At 42.7% G+C, this 22,330-nt stretch overlaps 1 protein-coding gene across 4 annotated transcripts in view; it reads left to right on the forward strand.

Annotated features, from left to right (window-relative positions):
* pax5 (paired box 5) overlaps positions 1 to 22,330 on the forward strand; it is a 71,888-nt gene that overhangs the window by 32,792 nt on the left and 16,766 nt on the right. For 2 of the 4 annotated variants that reach the window (XM_074630151.1, XM_074630152.1), the window contains exons 6-7: positions 7,411 to 7,589; positions 17,907 to 18,039. In XM_074630151.1, coding sequence (XP_074486252.1) covers positions 7,411 to 7,589; positions 17,907 to 18,039 — 312 coding nt within the window. The remainder of the gene's footprint in view (positions 1 to 7,410; positions 7,590 to 17,906; positions 18,040 to 22,330) is intronic. The other 2 variants (XM_074630153.1, XM_074630154.1) reach the window with 1 other exon arrangement.

The following is a 22,330-nucleotide window of genomic DNA, read 5'->3' on the forward strand; positions in this document are numbered from 1 at the left end:
TTCTACACTCTTTGGTTCAGTAGCACCTGATTGGAGACTTAGTGCCATCAACTCTTTCTCATCAACTCCTAATATTTGCATTACAGTATTGGATGGAAACACGCAGTAATCTGCATTTTCTTTTGCAGATTTTCCTCATATTCTGTTAAAATTTGCACAAAATTTGAATTGAAACTTGACTATAGTTGCTACAGAGCACTTCACAGAATGTCATGTTTAATACTGACCTACAATTGTCTTTTCCACAGGAGACATGTTGACTTTTTATAGGATGAAAAGCACAGGTGTCTCGTCATAATATTAATATAGTGATGGCTCAGTTTCATTTATAGGTATTCTTGTTCCACGGCCCTGGTGTTATTACAATAATTCAAAATGTATCCGAGGTCTACTTTTCTTATAAAGCCATATTTCATTGACAAGTATAATATGAGTCACGTATAATTACACAAATGCATCCCGCACTATTATGTGTGCTCGGATGTCTGTGGCACCGACTCTGTGGTTGAATCTGTAGTTGAAGTCGAAGCTCTGTTATCTAATTAGCAGCATTATTGTCTCACTTTGTTCTTTATGTGCATGACGTGCTACACCATGTGCTACATGTGTGGTCTGTCTCTTGTTTTTACTACGACCGGACTTTGTGTTTCACAATTCATATCGTAGAAAATATTGTATCACTTCACGTTTCACTGAAGCGTCCACAAAGCATTGTGTTGCCGCGCGTCACGTTTTGCTCGTGTGTTTTATCTGCAGTGTTTCTGTGGCAGAGGTCTGCGCGGTTGGCTCTGTGGTCTAATTAACAGCATTGCTAATCACAGCTTCCATTAGAGCGGCCCCCGCTGGATAATGACACACACACACAGCAAGGGGCGACAGGGGGAACAGCATGCACTGACATGGACAGACAAACACATACACAAATACACAATAATGCAAGCTTCTCACACACACTCATGGCCGTATGCTTGTCGGTACGAACATTTGTACACAGAAGGAAAAAGACATAAACATACACAAGTAACAAGGCCAACAATCACACAGCTTTCTCATGTTGACTTTGTTGTTATATCTGCCTCTCAGTACAGGTGAATATGTTACATATGCAGTAATGAGACAGTTGCTTTCCATGTATGAAGCAAATGATCTAATAGCCTGATGAAAAGGAGAAAACAATGTTTTTTGTTTTCTCAAAACAACATCAGGGAAAAAGGTGGCACTAAAATGTAAAATAAAGCAAAAGAAACATCTCACCTTAATTGATAATTTTGGTAAATTTTATTCTGAATGGACTGGCATGTTTCTCCCTGTAGACTTTTGTCAGTCCGTTGGTTGAAAATTAAATTCACCACAATGATCAAAGCATGAGGTGATTTTGCGTTTTTCAGCAAACACATTACAATTCTTGCAGGCCTTTTGCACAGCAGACATTTTGACATGTCATATTGTAGCAGGAAATTAATAATGTTAATGATGGCTGAATCCCATTTAGTTGTTCCTGTTCCATGGCCCTGATATATCAGCCCATTCTCACTCTTAAGTCGTCAAATACCGAGGCTTTGTCATGGCTGTTGCCGCGTGAAAGCGCCAAGAGACTGTTGTTTGTGTCCCGTGCGTTATGTTTCACTTTCACGTTACAATCAGCTATCCGTTTGTGTCCCATGTTCACAACGTCAAGTCTCATTTTACGAACGTTTCATAAACGTAACTAATATTAGATGCTAAAACCTAAAGTGACGCCAAGCGGCGTGACAAAGCGGCAGTATGTGACGAGTTGGGATGAGAACTTGTTGGTTATAGTGCGTCATGATTCCTTGGACACGTGAATGGAACTGAGCTATTGTTAATGTTATTTGTGCCATCTGTGCCCTAACTGTGTTTCTTGCTATGATAACACAAAATCTCTGCTGTGATAAAAGTCCATTTAGAGGCGGACCACCCTGATAGTCAGTGTAGGAGAAGTGTGCATGTTTCCTATTATAGACTCAAAGTGGAGTAAAAACGAATCCATTCAGGTGGATAATAGATATTTTTTTTTTACAAAGCTTTGGATTCAAGCCACTGAGTGCCCTTGAGCAAGCTTCAGAAGTATTTTTGTTATTGTGATATTATGAAATAGATTAAAATTATCATATGACATCACATCAAGTTATCATATACTGTATACCAGGGATGCAATGATACCAATAACTATATTGGATATCGGGCCGATAATGACTATAATAGCTGGATTGGGTATCGTGACAATGAGGTTGATCTATTCAATTCAATTCTATGTTTATATACTATCTGCATTATATAATGTTTAATTTTTGACCAATTTGTTGCTGCATTTAAAAGCTGCATTTCATTTTGAAGATTTTTTTTACCAAGTTGCTGGTGTAAAATGTATTATTTTAATGATAAATAACAATTCAGTAAATTTATATCTATGTGTTTATTTGTTACATTTTGTTTTACAAAGTTAGGAAAGCAATTTTAAAGTCAAGCCTGATGTTGCCTTACACATGCAAGACTGATCCCAGTCACTTCCACACAGTGAGGCATACAGCTTATTAACTAAACACTGGTATCAGATCGGTACTCTGTATCGGCCGATACCCAAAGCCCAGGTATCGGTATCAGGACTGAAAAAGTCAGATCGGTGCATCCCTATATGTACAGTATATATATTTATGAACGTGTGCAGGAAACCTTTTATTTCCGCTGTAACTTACATGCACAGAAATGGCAGCTGTGCAAGTGATGGGAACACAGGAAGGCGGGATCATGGCATGTGTGTTTCTGTGTGTGTGTCGACAGGAGGAGTGTGTGGGGGTAAAGCCCTGTGGTGACCTGTGCCCCCAGCCAAAGCGAGGGGAAGTGGGGGGTGATCGGGGGGCAAAATGTAGATGAATGGGAGAGAATGGAAGAACTTGACTTGTGGGGCCAAAAGGGGACTATTGTATCTTAACCTATTATCTTACACACAGAGGCTGTGTGTGTGTGTGTGTGTGTGTGCGTGTGTGCATGCGAGCGTGTGTGTGTGTGTGTGTGTGTGCGTCCAACATGGATATGATGTTCAAGACAGGTGGGCCTGTTAAGATAGGGAATGTTTTTTCCTTGAGTTACACGTATTCTCAGTACGTTTGAAGGAAAATCATACATAGCGTTTGTTGAAAAGTCTCTTTTGCACGAAGAAGAAATATTTACCCAGAATGCCACGATGACCTCTCACCCCCTTGTGCATCCACTGTGACATGCAGCAGCTTACCAGATAAAAGGCGCCGGGAGTAAGCAAAAGATGGAGGATGGAGGACGGAGGAGAGGAGGGAGGGGAGCTCCGCCCTTCACCCTGAGTTCCTCTCGGTGCCTCCCGCCCCCCCCAAAAAAACTTTGATCTCTGGAGTCACACACACATGCACACAAACGCACACACACGCACAGGCTGGGGCTGTGAGGTCAGACTTACGACCCTTGTCCTATCAGTATGATAATCTATGTCAAGTGCAAAAAGATGCACACTGGTGGTGTCCTACCCCCTGCAGACAGACACACATACATGCACTGGAACACACAAACAGGTGACAACCCATCTACTGTAACTCTCAGAGGTATTTGGATTTAATAATTCAACTGTTCCTGGGTTGTTGAAAAAAATGGAAACGGGCAGGCCGAGTCTGACGGAGACGGAGATGGAGAGAGAGAGAGAGAGAGAGAGAGAGAGAGAGAGAGAGAGAGAGAGAGAGCAAAAGAGGGAGACAGAGAAGGCGGAAGAGAGAGGAAAAAGGCAGAGAAGAGAGAACAATAAGGGCTCATTGTTTGTTTTGTTCTGCTCTGAAAAAGAGGGAAGAGAAGCGCTTCCCTTCTGAGACTGACTCACAGAGATAGAGGCAGCTGTGAGTGTGTGTGTGTGTGTGTGTGTGTGTGTGTGTGTGTATCCGACAGTGAATAGGATTTAACCCGTCACGGCAATGAGTTTCTTTACCCATCCATGGATACAATGAGACCAGCCGGATATCAAGCTACCCACCCACACATCCACACCAACACACACACACACACACACACACACACACACACACACACACACACACACACACACACATTCATACAGATGAACGGACAATATTGATTATCATAAGTTAAAGCTTTGTTCTTACTGCTATAGATTACAGTAGGTTTTGTCGTCTCCTTCGTTCTCTGTATGTCCTTTGTGGGTGCTCCGTCGTGACAGACTTGGGTCAGACTTTCAGTGTGTATTCAGGTGTGTGTGTGTGTGTGTGTGTGTGTGTGTGTGTGTGTTTGTGTGCGACAGAGAGAAAGCAGAAAGCAATAAGCTGGCTGAAATGGTGCCATCAGAGCTACATGATTGATCAATTGAATTCCATCATGGGGACTGGCCGGTGGGATTAAATGGGTCGCCGTGGGTTACCAGGCTAAAGCATCATACTGGCTTTATCTCCCTCCTGATTGGTCTGTCACCAGAGACCTGGACCATACACTCACACTGCATCTGTGTATATGTGTGTGTGTGTGTGTGTGTGTGTGTGTGTGTGTGACTATGGTGGAGAAAGAGAGATTATGATCAAGCAGTGTGTTTGTGAGAGAGTTGGTGAAAGAGGTTTTGTGTACTGAAAAGGTATGGCGAGGTGTTGTGAGTCATGCAGCACTGTGTGAGTGTTAGCAGCTAGATACTCTCTGATGATATGAGATTTACTAGAAGTCTTTGAAGTAAACTGAAAAACACCCTTTGTGCCAATGACCATCACCTCTAAGAGGTTACCACCATAGACTGTCTATAAGAAGTGGACGTAGTCACTGTGGCGACACCCATTGGTTTGTGGACTGCTGTTTTGAAGCCTCAAGTTTAACATTTTGGCCGTCACCATCTTGGTTTTTTAGCAACCAGAAATGACACAAGACGGTGGAGCTAAAAACCGAAGACTGAACAAGACGTTTTCAGGCGACCAAAAAGGTTATAATTAACTTTTATGAACTGAAAACACACTGTGAAAGGGTTAAAGTTGTAAAATGAAAACACAGACAACGCCGTGGTAGCGACCTGTCATTCACAAGGTAGCCACGCCCTAAAGCATCCCCTACTTTATGGTCTATTTGACTCTAAATGGGACCATAATTTACTAAATGAACATCATGCTGTATTGAAGAAGACTTGAAACTAGCGATTGAGACCATAAACTCATGTTTACAACGTTTACTGAGGTAATAAATCAAGTGAGAAGTAGGGTCATTTTCTCATAGACTTCTATACAATCTGACTTCTTTTTGCAACCAGAGGAGTCGCCCCCTGCTGGCTATTAGAAAGAATGCAAGTTTAAGGCACTTCAGCATTGGCTCCACTTTTCAGACCCGGAGGTTGCCCACTGGTTACCACTCAAACTGGGAAAATACAGTTTGCACCAGTTTCAGTAGTATTATACATCTGTGGAATTGTAGATAAGTATGTGTTTAAATATGCTAATCTACCAATTTAAAGGATAATTTTCCTTTAGGCTATTACAACGTGGGTCTTATTGGCCATCATTCTCATCGGTAATATTAACATTGCAAACACCAAGTTATTTGCTAAGTAAGTGATAATGTACAGCGAGCCGGTCATTGTTGGTTTATTTCACAACAATGACCCGCTAGCTGTACATTATCCCGCTTATTACATGACCACTTACTTAAGAAATCAATAATTTGACACAAAAACAGTCTGCCAGAGTCCGACATCAGAACTGCGCCCATAGCAACGGTCAGTTTAACATAGCAACGGTCTGTTATAAAGAAATAACAGACCGTAGACCGCCGTGATTGACCAATCAGAATCGAGTATTCAACAAAGCCGTGTAATTAAGATGTGGGAGCGGTGGGTACAGACATATGAACAGTCAGATAATAACACAGGTTGGTTAGCCAAACTTGTGAGGAAGAAAAAACTAAGCGAATGATAAATTTAACACAGAAACTGCCTGTCGGCTTCCTTCCTTTCTCAACCATGACCCAATGTACTTGCCATAGTTGAGCGCACACATACATTTCATGTGCAATGGAGGGATTATTACTGACACGTCAGCTGTGCTCACTTTCAGTTTTAGCTCCAAATGAAGTGGTTTAGAACATGTGTTTTACCCGATAGCTCGTTTACATCCAGTCTAGACTGCTCAACCTCACTGCTGAACAATAATTTAAATATTAGACAATGTTGTCAAACCCTAGGTTAGGTTTACAAAAACTACTGCAGTATGGTTATAGTTAGGGTAAGATTGTGGTTAAGGCAAATAAACTATGGTTAGAGTTCAACAAAAATACTTCGTTAAAGGGGAACTCCACCAATTTTATGCATCACGGTCTGTTTACATGCCTTGGTGAGTTGGCTACTACCGCATATGTGAACTATAACACAAAATATGACGAGTAGGGATGAGATCACGTTGGTCTAATGCTAAATTGGTGGCATTCTCCTATATGGTTAGGGAAAGATAGCAACACCCAACTTGTAATAAACCAGAATTATCCTTGTTAATTGTGGTAAAGCCCCTATCGCTCTAGTTTGTTCACTTTCTGTCTTTCTACATCATTCTTTGTTTTTTCTTCAGGATCACCATCTGGCACAAATGGATCTGTATTCTCTGTCCAAATGGAAAAAATTATATATTTGAAGCCCCTTCCCCCTCTCCACCTGTCTGTCATATCACTCCCCCCGTCACCGGACACACACTCTCTCACACACACTCACACACACCAAACACACAGTGACCCCCAGGACTAAAATAGGCTCTCAGGAGCGGTTCGGAGCGATGAATTGGCTCTATAGCGGGGGATTTTCACCCTCATCCCCTTTTTCTCTTTATCTTTTTCTCTGGTTCTCTCTTTTCTAATCATTTGTGGGCCGCGACTCTTCAGAGTTCTTATAATTGTCTCGTTCAGTCCCTCAGCCTTGCAATAACTGCAGGATACGAGAGCTCACAGTCTAATACTGATACCACAGCAATATATATTTGTGTGTCTGTGTGTGTATGGGTGATACGATAAGAGGGACGGAGAAGTGTGTATATATGAGAGGCGAGAGTGTACTTTTGAGAGATCAAGAATGAGAGACAGCGTATGCTTGGTAATGGATTGCATTTGTATAGCGTTTTCTCGGAGTCTCCACAATCTATGAAGTCGCTTAGTCCTAAATCAGCTCACTGGGGTTCATTTGAGTCTTTGCTCAAACTTCTCTCTCCACATCTGCCTCAGTGATTTATTTTATCAACCCACGCCTCCCTTCATTCTGCTATCTGTCTGGTTTCTCCCTCTGTTATACACACACCAGACTCTCAAACCCTCTTTAAACCTCTCCTGTTTCACCTTTTTCCTCCATTAAATCTCCATTTAAAACCCCTCTAACCTCACTCCTTTCTCCTGTCTTTCTCGGCGTAGGTTTGCAGGAGTCACCGCTGGCCAACGGGCACGGCCACAGTGGGCGGGACTTCCTCAGGAAGCAGATGAGAGGGGAGCTGTTCTCGCCGCAGCAGATCGAGGTATTGGACCGCCTGTTTGACAGACCCTGTCCAATCCAATCCAGCTCTGACCTCTATGTGAGCCCTGACTCTGGCAAGGTAAGGGCGTGGCACCGTGCAGGCTCTGGGCCGAGGCTGAGTTTAGGAACAGGTTGAGGGTCAACAGGAGTGTAGTAGGGTGCTCTAATGAAAAGTACGGCTAATGCAGGAGAAAACTTTACATTAAAAACTGATGAACGAGACGATACTACACACACAACTACCTATCGGGTCACACATTTTATTTTTCTTGTGAGGATTGCCACTGCACCAACAGGGATGCTTTTTAGCTGTGCACCCACCCAGTTTTGCTTCCCCATCCCAAACCCCTTATTTTGGGTTTGATAAGTAAAACAGACGATTTCACATGCTTGCGTAGCTAACTTTGCTAATATTTTTCATAGTGATGTTATTCCTACATTTTTGTAGTTTTTTTGAGAGGGATGTATTTCCAGTTTTTGAGAACATCTAGCTCTGAGGCCTGTACTATGAAGGGAGTTTAACATACCCAGGGTATCTTCTCGTTATCCTGCTTAACTACCACTAACAAACGCAATTTCACTAAACGGTCCTACGATGGTGGTTATCAACTTTGATATTACACAAATACAAAGAAGTTAAACACATAATCCAGATTAAAAGAAACGCAATTTGCCAAATGCAGGAAGGACAGTTGGCAAAAAAAACACAGACTGTGTGAATATGTAAATTACTTTTATTACTTAGATATTATCGCTTTTTATTATGTTCTTATATTTACTTTTTATTTGCTCCTAAATCCATTTCACACCAACGGGGTTGCAGCTGAAAGAATAAAGCTAAAATATTGTCATACATGTCATAATAATACATCAACAGCAATTTATTAATTTAACAAAATACACACATGTAATTATAGTCAGATATATCGTGCCCTAGATGGGGCAATGATATTAAAAGCCTATTAATTTACACTTTCCCATAATTGCCGATTTTTTGCCATCTGTCCTTCCTGTATTTGTCAGTTTAACCTGTGATGCTTTTAGCCTGGATTATGACTTAAATTTATTCGTAGTTGTTTAATATTATCATATGACTTGCACACCGAGCTCTGATTGGTCAGCAGGCGATGCTTTTAAACGAGTTGCTCCGGAGCAGGTTAGGTGTTCAGCATCAGTTACCATGGCGATCTACCCCGGTAAGAAGTGAACCACCGTTGTAGGACTGAAAACCCAGGGTTAACCCTAAAGTTACCTTGCTAACGCCAAATCCTGCTTCATAGTACAGGCCTCAGGTCACTTTGGACAAAAAACATTCGACAAATGAATCTTATCTAATCTGAACTAATAATAATTTGGTACAATTCTGTTCACATTTATTTATTTTTTTAGAGAAACTCTTGTGGCCTCAAGTTTATGGGGAAAAGCAACTTCATTAAGACAACTTACATAAACCAACAGATATACACAACAAAACTGTAGCGTATGGTGCGATATCTTTCACCTCTGGTGCTTTAGATGAAATGCTTGTCTCTGCTTCTAGCTTACAGCCTGTCCTGCCTGCTATGCCTTGCCATGCCATGTCAATCTTGAGGAAATTAGTCACATTGCATTATGAAAATCCGATTTAAATATTCCTAATTATATCTCCAAAACAATGCGGAACCGTTGCATTCGTTCTAATAGATGTTTTTCTGTTGTTTTTTTCACTGAATGATCTAAAAATGTCAGAATCAAGTCGTGTTTCTCCGTCAGTCTGACAGACTGCTGTGAGTTTCTGTGGTCTGGTAGACATTGTGATGGCTGCAACAGAGACCCAGTCAGGTCTATTGATGTTCCCATTATCCAGATACACTGCAGGGGTTAATGAGCGTATTGACCCGGCTCTCATTATGACCTCACTTCCTGCTGCTCGGGGGACGGCGAAGGAGCTGTCCACATGCTGATGCATTTTGGGAATGTGCTGCATATGTGTGTGTGTGTGTGTGTTGTTTGCACGTGAGAGAAAAAGATGAAAGAGTTTGTCTTTGTGTCTTAATGTTGCATCTAAATTGACCTCCCGCCCTTTTCTCAGCAGTTTAGTTAATGTAAGTGTGAGTGGAAGTAGTAAGTAGTACGCTGAATAACAAAATGACAACAAGCTAGCATTTGCATTCTCTCTACCTTTCCTCAGATGTCCTCTAATTTGCAGCCCTGCGGTCAATATTAAGGAAATATTTTGCCCAACGTCTCAAAATGACACTTTAGTTTCCACAGCCTTTAAAATATATCCCTACTTCACCTTTATTTATTCAGTCAAAGTCAAGGGCAAGAGGACAAACACACACTAGAGTAGTGGTAGTATATGGAGTCACATGTAGGCTGCAGCCTTAGACCTCTAGGGCACAGCTTCACTGTTCAGCCCATTCACTTCCCTCTGACCGACATGGGGAGTGGAGTGGCGCAGGGCGAGAGGTCGACAGGGATTGGCTCTAGTAGCTCTATAGACTACGACTCAAGACCATAATACCCATGATTCATAGGTCAGTGTCCTCTCTGAGCCCGGTCAAGCCACTGGGGTCGGGCATAGGGGCTTTAAAACTGCGGGTCGCCCCAGGGTCAAACTGGCTTTAGGGCGCTGCATTGTGATTACAAAGAGGTGCACGCACACACATACACTCTCTCTCACACATGCACACACACAAATCATCGCTATCTGTCCCTCTACCTCCGCTTCCCTCTCTCATCCTGTCTAGTCGACCACCCCCCCTTTTTCCTCGCCTGCATTTCCCAGAGGGATGATTGACAGTCATACCCTCAACACTGACACACTGACAGCTACAGCTCAGCCTCTGTGGTATGTGGGCCGAGGTGTGTATGTGTGTGTGTGTGTGTGTGTGTGTGAGGCGTTGCTGGTGGGGTTATGGTCAAGGAGGGTCACAGTGTGTTGTGACTGACATTCCTAAAAAGCAGCCGATTAGACTGTTATCACACCATTAAATGTGCGTTATCAGTGGTTATAGGGCTCATAGATGTGGGTCAGCAGGGCCCTGGGTTTTATCATCTATTTACATGGTCGATCACAGATAGAAGGAATAAAAGAAGACAACAGCAGCAAAAGCATAAGTGAGGCGCTGTAGTATAGACGGCGTGAAACTCAATATGGGGTTGAGGTCGGGCAACGCATTCTCACTCCCAAGTCTTTTGGACGGACCAGGGACGGCGTGTCAATATACGCTCGTACATGCACAGTGTCCTTTCAAAATAAATTTCTGTTTTCACAGGAAGTTATGTTTAGGCAACACAACCACTTAGTTAGGGTTAGGAAATGGTCGTGGTTGACGTTAACTTCACTGACTAGCGACTCACACGACTCACAGGACTGACTATACCAACGAGTCACGTGACTAAAGACTGACTAAGTGAGTGTTACTTTTAGTTTCACACGGGACACGAACACCGGTGTGTTTTACCCGCCCTTAGCAGACTCTCACGCTATTAATATTACGCCACTTGCTCCGACCGTCGAATAACACCGTGGGTGGGTTTACATTGGAGTTAGTTGAAAGCCCGGTTCGTCACATACTGTTGCTAAAGGGTGCCTCCGTGCGTCGGTTTCTGATGCAGAGGGGCGCTTACCAAACGGCGGTATTTGATGAGTTGGGAGTGAGAATGGGTTGGGTCGGGAGGGACGGATGGGACATCATGTAGTCGTCTTTGCGTTCACAAGCGTTAAGTTTCACTTTCACTTATTATTTTTTTTATTTTAAGCCACAACACAATGTTTTTCCCTAAACCTAAAGAACTTGTTTGTGTTCAAAACGAAATGTTCCATGCGGTTTTACAACATGTTAGAATGTGTTGATTTTAAGTTTTGCTTTCACTTTTACAGCATAGCTAGCTACATACCTACTGACCCACATCTATGGTGCTTATAGCGAACGATAACGCACATTTAATTGCCTGATAACAGTCGAATCGGGTGCCTAAAAGATGCCTGATGTATACTTGGCCGTGCTGTTGATGGTGGTGCTGTTGCAGCATGTGAGGGAGCCTTTGACGTGAGTGTGAGTTAATGTGTGTGTGTGTGTGTGTGTGTGTGAAAGAAAGAGAAAATGACGGAGCTCAAGCAAGTACGATAGAAACAGAGGTGCAAGTGGCTCAATATCGGGTGCCAACAGTATATTATAATGGTATACTAATATACTGTAATTTCAGCGGTCATTTCAACCTCCTCATTATCTTTTAGCTTTCTTGCACTGAAACACGAGCCTCATTCATTATTTCTTCTTCCCTCATCCCACTTGAACAGATAAAAAAAGTAAAATTGCTCACGTTCCTCACAAGCAAATCTTATTTTATGTGTCACCAGTAGTTACTCTTCTATCCCGTTTGTCTCAGACCTTTTCTGTATCTTTCCTCCCTAACAAGCCATCCTTTTATCTCATCTCCCTCTCCTGCTCTTGTTCCCCCTCTCCCCGTAGTCTATTAAGCCCCACTATTAATTTGTGCGTGCGTGCTCGTATGTGTGTCTGCATGTGTGCCTGTCAGAGAGAGTTCATTTGAATTTCCCTTCAATCACTTCCTATTACCCAGGTGATAAATCAGCAGGGCTGACGAAGCCCCCACCCATCCATGCTGCCCCCGGGTCCAAATGCCCACCCAGCACCAACCAGTCTGCCTACACTGGGATAGAGAAAGAAAAAGAGAAAGTCCTCGTCAATCCCTCCATCCAAAAAGCTTAAAACGAAGCAGAGAGGTCAAAGGTGATCTCCTCTGAAGGATGGAGATGGTTAAACTGGTCAGAAGAGGCTGACAGACTCATAATGCCAATTACACAATAATGTTGCAAGGCAAACGCCTGCAATAAGATCGCCGTTCTTGCTTTTGGCGTGTCATTTGTACGCCATGTAGTCTGGGCTGACTGAAATGTAAATGCATTTGCGTTACTATGCCACGGTCAGAACTAGTGACATAGAATAAAAAGTGAGAAAGACTGCTTATGGTGGGAGGAGGGGACTAGGATGGGTCCAACAAACACAGGACTTCCAACCAGGAGACCGCTGTTCAAGACCGGTGGTTTGTTTTGAAAATCAATGACGTTTGTGACATGATTTTTAGTGGCGTTTGTGACATGTTTTCCGTACTTATGTTACTTTGTTTCTGTACGTATTGTACTTAGTTTATGTAGTAATTTTTTGGCCAACTAGGACATTTTTCCTAAACCTAACTAAGTGGTTTTGTTGCCTAAACCTAAGTGAGTGGTTTTGTTGCATAATGTTACACTGAAACGCTAACCTCTGGTAGACAGACGGGTCTATTACACGCTTTGGAGTGACACCAGGTTGCATAATGCACACTAGTATAGCTTATAACTGCCTTACTTTTGACCTATTCATAAGTGTAAATCTTTAAAAATGCATCACAATTATAGTTAAATTTTTTTAGAAAGGTTCAGTCATTTCCTAAAACAACTGGGCACTGTAGTTTTTAGCAAACATCACTGAAATGTTTGTTAAAAACTACAGTGGGACCAATTCATTGTTGGTTTCAGTTTTATCATGAGACTTGTTGACAAACAGAACAATATAGAGTATCACCAGCCTTATCCTTTCGGTTCTGTGTCATTAGTCTATAATCACTACTCTGTTCTCTGGGAGAACAGAATAGGCATTAACCACAGATACAATAATATTTAATCTAAAAATTTGAATCAATTAATCATTCATTAATTAGCAATGTTAGTCCAATTTGTCATTCAAAAATGTGTGAACTTTTCCAGCCTCTCCCCAGAGCTGAGGTCTATCTGGCTCGTCAGGAAATGAATATCCTCCCCACTGCCGCCACGCTCAGTTTGAGCGCAGATGAATTCCTTCCCCACAATCCCTGTCTCAGTTTGTGGGCCTCTGAGGGAATTGTATTTGTTTATAGTCAAGCCTTTTTCCATCAGGAGTACACAAGACAATGTGGAGAGAGAGAGAAGGAGAGAGAGAGAGATGGAGAAATCGGGAGCTATTTGGGGAGTGGAGAAAAAGGGAAATACTATTATGCAAATGGTGCAAGTCAACAGGGCCAGTGTGTGTGTGTGTGTGTGTGTGTGTGTGTGTGTGTGTGTGTGTGTGTGTGTGTGTGTGTGTCAGAGGGCCGATTAGGGCTCATCTGTTATTGATGTGAAATTTGGACCAAACCATTACCCTCCCAGATCTGAGTCAGTAGACCAACCTGCTGTGTGTAAGTGACGGGGCGATGGAGAGAAACCACAGTAGTAGCCAGCTAGCACGTCAGCTAGCATATGTTGTTCAACACAGTGTATATTTTTACAGTTTAAAAGGAAATCCTGTTCATTTTTGCGTATTTACATTTCAGGCTCTGTATCCTGAAATGCAAATCTATAACAGTATGAACAAAATGACACAAATCATTGAGTCCCTGGCCTCTATGCAGAATTGATATTAAACACTAACTTATTACAGTAATAAAGACATGTACGTGATATTCACGTCTTGGCGAGGCAAAACGTGACACTGACATGTTATCCTCCGGTGGACAGGCGGGTCTATCACACGCTTTGGTGTGATATAGCGTTGAATATTTCGTTGGAGATTTTGGTAAAGTTTTTTATTTTCGGAGCTAAATTCTTTATCTTGTTTTTTCTTCGTTAACATTATTGCAAGTTGATACAGTCAAAGCTAGTGTTTGATGGCGTCGGAGTAGTCTCATCATCGTCTCGCCTTAGTCATGGAAAAACAAGTTGTTGACAATCATATTTAGTCATAGTTTTCGTTAACAAAATTAACACTGCTACATGCATCCATTTCTCCTCTCATCCTTCTTTCTGCCTATGACTTCCTGCCCCGGGTCCAACTCCCCCTGCCACCCTTTCTTGTAACCCTCCATCCTGCCCTGTATGTACAACTCCCCCCGCAACCGCCCCTCAAAACCCCAGCCCCTCCGCAGCTGCGTCCCTCCTCTTTGATGAGGGCTGATGGCGCTGTATGAGCGGTGGAATTGACAACATTTACGGGGCCGAATGAGAATGATCCATCTTCCTTAGCGGGCCTGTCACCCCACTGGCCAAACTTCATCATGGCCAATTACCACGGCAGACCCCTTCTTCTGTGCTACTGCTGCTGCTGCCTGGCCCCCATCTACATGGATACATGGACACATTAGACACCATTATAATAAGACAGAGAGCGGCCAAGAGAGGGAGGAGGAGGTGCTGGGATAGCATGTATGATTGGGTGAAAAAAAAAAACTACAGGTGTGATGTGAAAGGGGGGAGAGAGGGGTGTTAAGAGAGAAAAGACGTCTTAAAAATGTGTCTGAACTGTAAAGAGAGAGAGAGAGAGATGTGTGTGTGTGTGTGTGTGTGTGTGTGTGTGTGTGTGTGTGTTTAGTGTACTGGGTAAGCTCTTATTTGGCAGGTCACAGTCCAGTGGTTGTGTTGTGTGTTGACGAGCACAGGGGTGTTTAAGAGGTCAGTGAGCACAAACACACGCCTACACTTACACCTGCACACACACATACACACACACACAGATGCAGAGGTATTAAAAGGGTCAGTGCAAAACGCTCACCTCATCACCTAAAGGAAATTCTGATTGCTGTCATTAGTGTACGCACACTCACACACACACATACATACACACACACGCACAAGTCAGCAGTACCGTGTAGAAAAAAGAGGAGTGGAAAATACGTACAACTCCCAGACTGGACAACGCCGTGGTAGCGACCTGTCAATCACAAGGTAGCCACGCCCTAAAGCACACCCTGCTTTATGGTCTATTTGACTCTAAATGGGACCATAATTTACTAAATGAACATCATGCTGTATTGAAGAAGACTTGAAACTAGCGATTGAGACCATAAACTCATGTTTACAATGTTTACTGAGGTAATAACTCAAGTGAGAAGTAGGGTCATTTTCTCATAGACTTCTATACAATCAGACTTATTTTTGCAACCAGAGGAGTTGCCCCCTGCTGGCTACTAGAAAGAATGCAAGTTTAAGGCACTTCCACACTGGCTTCACTTCTCAGACCCGGAGATTGTGGCCTGGCTGTGACTTAGTTAGTTATGATGTCCTTTATCCTTGTTTCTAGAAACAGGTCAGCATAAAGGCCTTGATGCCGTCTGAGGAGGAATGCCAAGCTTTAAAAAGTGTTTAACAGTCTACCTGAGCAGCTGCTAATCCAAGTTTTTTTTAGCGTTCTTCTTGCCTCTTCGTCACTACATTTGAGCACAAATTGAGAGGATTAAATTTCTTACGTTTTTGCATTTAACAGCATTCTTCTGTTTTTATTAATGAATTTATACATGTACTTAGGAGACAATAGGTCCAAATAAAACACCGCCAAATTATGCAGAAAAAATGCACAGAGCATATAAACACACACACACACACACATATAGCCAGCAGGCAGGTAATTTGAGCGTAGCATCATGAGCGTAGCGGCCCTGAGAATCGGTGGTTAATCTATATATAGTTGGTCATCAGTGTCATCACCATCACTCTAAATCACCACACACAGACAGACACACACAGATGTGTCAGAGGGATGAGGATGGATGGGTCGTGGCTCGGTGTTCGGGTCAGACACAGGTGAGCGGACAGTTTCCATTATCCATCTATCTGTCTGCATTTTGGGAGACGATGCTTAACCAGGTTGTCATTCTGTCTGCCTATATTCTAGGCAATCAATATTTTATTTATTCTTATATTTTGCATGAACAGACTGCAATGTTTTCTAACAGGATTTTTTTTCTCGAATTTGGGGCATGAGTAGTTTATGGCACACGTGAAATCAGAAGAGGTTTGGTTTTATACTAAGAAATAACTATTTTGAGAGGTGCAACCAAAAGGACGACTCTGGTTTATTTTAACACTATCCATACCAAACAATTTGTATAAAGCAGTCTTCATTCAACTTCTACTCATAAAGATTCGACAGTTTCATCTAGACGTCGACCGATAGTGGATTTTGAAATGCCGATATAATAATGATAGTTTGGATCCGATTGGCGGATTAATCAGCCGATATCTTCTTTACTTCTGCAGCAGTCTAGTCGGGTACTTTTGCATACGCTGTTTTAAATAAATCAGTTTTCTGTCACTCCAAATTTAATAATTCGTAAAAGAATATCCTGAAGTATGATTTGGTGGATTACATCATTGGAAAGTTTTATATTTCATTGCGATGGGCGATGCATTGTTCTGTAGTTTACGGTATGACTGTCCAGGATTACTTCTGTTGCGCGTCTCGTACGTTGTTAAATGCCACTCTTGCAACCCATTAATGTTCGTGCATATTACCGGGGTAAAGATGATCCTAAAGTGTGCGATTTCATTTCATGAATGGATGGTTACATGGCTGGATTATTTGGAAGAGAGAACGCCAAATTGGTAAACAAGTTAAAGTAACAGTGAATGATTTATTTTCCTCCCCATCTGCCTGTCTTGTATCTGGGACAAGAGCTGATAGTGTTGCGTTATATATGCGAGAGATGACTTTTTTTCTGCCCCTCTACCTTGACTTTGTGTATGGAGCCTCCATGCAAAACGGTGATGTACGTCCCCGCGTGACGGGTGGCGGCTGTGCAGCCACCGGCCATTTGCGGAGCCCAGATCCACTGATAACGATAGTTTCATCCTCGAAAAAACATACCACTAGACAACAATATATTGCTTTGTCACTTCAGTTTCCTCCTCTCTATATGTCTTTAACTTCTGTAGAGAGAGAGAGAGGGGGTATGTGTGTGTGTGTGTGTGTGTGTGTGTGTGTGTGTTAAGTGCACTGGGAGACTGTGCGTACGTGTGTTGAGATGATCACAGTTCTTATTGTTGTTGGTATCTGGGGAGACAAGAGGCTTTGTGTTAGCCATGGTCTATGCTGTGTGCGTGCGTGTGTGTGTGTGTGTGTGTGTGTGTGTGTGTGTGTGTGTGTGTGTGTGTGTGTGTGTGTGTGTGTACGATGTGTATGATGTGTGTGTGTGTGTGTGTGTGTGTGTGTGTGTGTGTGTGTGTGTGTGTGTGTGTGAGGGTGAGAGAGATGAAGAGAAAGAGCGAGCTGATCCTGTGGTTATAGACTGTTGGACTTGGTTGTACAGTAAATCCCTGTCTTTGTAAACAGATCAATAAACTCTCAACTGTAGGGGTGTTTCTGTATGTGTATGTGTGTGTATGTGTGTGTGTGTGTGTGTGTGTGTGTGTGTGTGTGTGTGTGTGTGTGTGTGTGTGTGTAGAGCGTCTTTGCTATGAGGGAGAGGCAGCATGTTGCAGCAGGATGTAACAAACAGATTGATCACAGCTGTGAGCTACATCCAGCAGCATATTCATGTTGTATCCAACAGGAAACGTCATGATTTGTTCTTTACGTTCTGTTCTATTCTTTCTCCACTTCCTGTCTCTGCCCAGACGTCAGATTATTCGGCCATGGCCTCACTAGCTGGTGGACTGGACGAGATGAAGAACAGTTTGGGCAATCCCGGATCAGGGGCGGAGTTAGGAGCCAGTGTGTCAGGTCCACAGTCCTATTCACTCGTTCCAGGTAAGAAAGACAACCAACTAATAACTGCACTCCTGCTCTGAAATATTTTTGTTACCTGATTGAAAAACTAGATCTAGAAATCATCTAGAAATGGCTGCAGTATAGGTCATAAACCCTGCTCCCTCTATGTTAGTAGGTGGGACATGAGCCTACAGAACTAAAAAGTCAAAGTACACAGCAAATACATTGTTCCCAAGATGGTTTTCTTTCATTTTAGGTAGTTGTTATCATGCTGATGTATGTTCCAACAGCACAATAAGCTTAATTTTGCAAATTAACAACAACGATGAAGAGTCAGATATTTGGTGGGAATATAAAAACGCAAGTCTCCTAAATGGCCATGCTATAAAATAATGATGAGATCTATCTATCTATCTATCTATCTATCTATCTATCTATCTATCTATCTATCTATCTATCTATCTATCTATCTATCTATCTATCTATCTGGACTGATGTGATGTAAGTTGCTGGTCTGGCAGTGTGATCACAACTAATTCCATATCACTATATGCAAGAAAAAATTACTGAAAATTCAAGCATGCACAGGTCTGACCCTGTGGACTGTAAAGTCTGACCATAGTATTACATAAAAAATACAGTAATTCATATTCCAAACACACAAAGCCAGATGCCTTTTAAGTCTACCTCAGCAGCTACATGGATTCTAAGTGATTGAACCTGTTTAAAGAGATCAGTGCTTTGGATCTCAGGAGAGGAGAGAAGAAAAGGTAGAAGGATAGAGGGAAAAGTGAGAGCCTCGTCTCTTCCTCTGTCTCCATTTAGTGGCGCTGGGAGAGGCGGTGGTTAATTAAGAGCAGACCAGGGAGCACTTGGCCAAGGCTTCGACGTTCCCATCTATAATGAGGGGAATCATAGAGCTGGGAATTTGGGATATCTGGGAATGGGCTCTTTTTTTCGCCCTTTGAAACCACTGAGGAATAATACCTGCTCAAGTCAGGAGAGAGACATAGAGAGAAAGAGAGAGAGAAGGAGAGAGAGAAAGAGAAAATTTCCATTTCTGCTTATGCATGCAAACACACATTCATATTCACTCACACACACACACACAGCTTCTTAATATTATGCATGCATTTCCTTGCCTGTCTTCTCCCTCAGAATAGAGCTCCCTCTAGGGGATCAGGCGTCTGTGTGTGTTTGACGCAATGTTATTGCACCCTTGACGTGTTGATACTCTGGACACACGCTGTAGAGCAACATTTACACATTCAATCTTCCTTTCTGAGGCCTTTCCAAATCTGTAGGGCATTTTAGCCCGAACTTCACCTAGTCTACTCGAGTGCAAAGCGACACACTGTACACCCCTTGATTCCCTCCAGGTTTGACATATGTTGCTCTGATGGCTGTTTGATGGGGAAGCGTTAGATAGGGAGGCAGTAAAAGAGAAAGGGAGGCAGAGGATGTGTCTTCATGTAGCTGCAAGTGAGCACGGAGGAGACTTGTACTTGTTCGTTGACCTCTATGGCAAAGCTGTGGAGAACAGATACATCAACACAACTGGCATACATATGCACAAATACACAGCGTGCACAGACACAAACACACCGACACACACACACACACACCTCAGAGGATCTGGCCCTGTCTGCCCCCTCTAAGTTGGGCTGTAGAGAGTCCATCTCTCCTCTCCTCCACCCTCTCCTCCCTCTCCTCCTTGCCCTGTGCACTGACCCTGAGCGGATGAGTAGCCCGTCTGCACTAATGCCTCGCTGTCGCGTCAAACACCGAGAAAAACTTTACTACACTGAGACAGGAGAGAGGAGGCGGAGAGGGACAGAGGAGGCGGGAGTACAGAGGGGATCTGTGAGAGAGAAACACAAGTAGGGAGGGAGGTGAAGAGGACAGAAATATGAGCGGCGAGATGTTGGAGGAGGCGCAGTTGATTAGTAACCACATGTTGTATTTTTCTTTGCTTACTTCCCCTCCCTCTTATCATCTCTATTTCTTCTCCCATTTCTGTTCCCCTTGATTTTTATTTTCCATTACAGCCTGAGGTTGACCAATATTTATATTTGAGAATTTAATGTTATATCTACCGATATAAAGATCCCTTAAATGTGATTTTTAGCCACGCTATCGGCATGACTCTAAGGATGGCAATGTCGGTCGGTCGTTCCACTACTTTGATCCAGACAAATATCGCAATTTTGTACACATTCATGGTCCCCAGAGGGTGTATCCTCATGACTTTGGTGATCCTCTGACCTTTCCTCTAGCGCCACCATGAGGTTAACATTTCTGGTTTTGAGTAAAATGTCTCAACAACTTTTGGATGGATATTCCCCCTCACGATGACTTTTCAATAAGCCACGGCCCGTAAAGGCTCGATGCGGACGACAAGCTTGACTCCGCAGAGCCCCGAAGTCCCGCCCTCGCTGCTGCACAGAGAGCTGTTCGCCTGCATATTCAAAGTTTAATAATATTGAACGTGTCTTGTGGCCAAATTGCCCCAACTTCGACACTGCACGTCATTGGGTCCCCCATACACCGACCAAGTGTGAAGTAGATCGGATGGATGGTTCTCAAGATATGCGAAGGACACACTCACACACACATAGATAGACAGAGAATCCTTCCTTTATAGTTAGTTAGATGATGCTGCTACAGCGCCACATGTTGGCCAAATGGCACCAAATTTGTCATTGTCACTCAGACATCATGTCTACACATGTCCACCAAATGTGGTTGCAAAAGCACAAAGGAAATATGACATTTGTAATATAAGCTCTGCCCACAGCATTTGAGGCAACTTTGAGAGCCAGCTATAGCAAAACTGTATGGAACATCAAAAATCCAGAGGTCCAGAGGTGTTCTCTACCAAATTTGGTGACGATTGCTCAAAATTTGTAAGAGAAGCAGCGACAAAAAAGAAACAATTTTAGTTTCTGAGACTTAAGGTTCAAAGGTTACATGGCCAAAACGTAAAGTTCGTTGTTATAGCATCACCATCTGGCCAAATTACACCAACTTCAACACTGCATGGCCTTGGGTCCCCAGCAATACATCCTCCAAGTGTGAAGTAGATCGGATTAACGGTTCTCGAGATATGCAAAGGACATACGGACAGACAGACAGAAATTCCTTGCTTTACAGTTAGATTTGCCATAAGCTAATATTCGCTGATACATCAGCACGGCCAAAAACGTCTAGTTCTATTCCCCTGTAATGGAAAGTAACTAAATACTCTACCACTATACCACTCTTCCTCTTTGTCTGTTTTGTTTCTCACCATCTTTCTCGTCTCCTTGTCTTTTATGTTCTCCTCTCTATTTCCCTCTCCCATCTCCTCCTCCTCCTGCTCCTGCTCCTCCTCTCACTTAGTTAGTGGTGGTTAAGTGGAGGGGAAGTGAATGGGATTGATGGTGTTAGCATCTGAGCTGTTTATGATGATGATAAATGTGTGTGTGCAGGGGGGGAGGGAGGAGGAGGAGGAGGGTGTCGATGCATATGTGTGTGTATGATGATGATGAATGGAGGGCTCTCTCTCCACGCACTCCCAATGTCTACTGCGTGCAAACATAGAGAAATGATTTGGGCCGACACACTGTCATGTAGTCTAATGCAGTTATATATCCTATCCACCAAGTGACAGACAGAGGAAGGAAGAGGGGGGGTAGAAAGAGGAGGGGGAGCTGGTAAATTAATAGATGTCAGCGGATGGAAAACAAGGAAGAAAGAAACAAAAGAAAGAGGGACATCTTAAATGTGCTTTTGCATTAATATTTCAGTAAACATCCTGCATGAGGTGTAGAGTTCTCAAGGTGATGTTTGCAGCATTTTAACAGTAAAATGCCGCTACGTTCATTTTCAGTATTTAGTATAATTACTGTCAGGGGAGGAAAGTCACAAATAGTAACAAATAGAACTTCACTTGTCACTGTAATTGCCCTTTTTCATAGCATAACAAGTGTAATTAATAACATGAATAATATCTGCAGTCTATTCAGATATCTTGTCATTGTTGTGGCTCACTGGGACACTTCAATGTTAATGATATTATTGTTAATGTTACTGATTACACCTTTTGCTTTTCCTGCTATGACGTCAGAATGTCGGCTATGACATTGCTTTTCCTTTTACTAAAATCAGCACAATCAGGAATATGTTACATTTAAGTTTGTTTTGAATCTCTTTTCCTTTAAAAGTCGAGATGTTGACCAGTATTTCATGGTCTCCATGGTCACCGTGATCTCCATATCTATGGCAGTTAGACCAAAGTAGACTATAAGTTAAGTTGACAATGCTACACTTATGTTAAATCCTGTTTTAT

Source organism: Sebastes fasciatus, chromosome 3, assembly GCF_043250625.1.
Source record: "Sebastes fasciatus isolate fSebFas1 chromosome 3, fSebFas1.pri, whole genome shotgun sequence".
NCBI classification, from domain to species: domain Eukaryota; kingdom Metazoa; phylum Chordata; class Actinopteri; order Perciformes; family Sebastidae; genus Sebastes; species Sebastes fasciatus.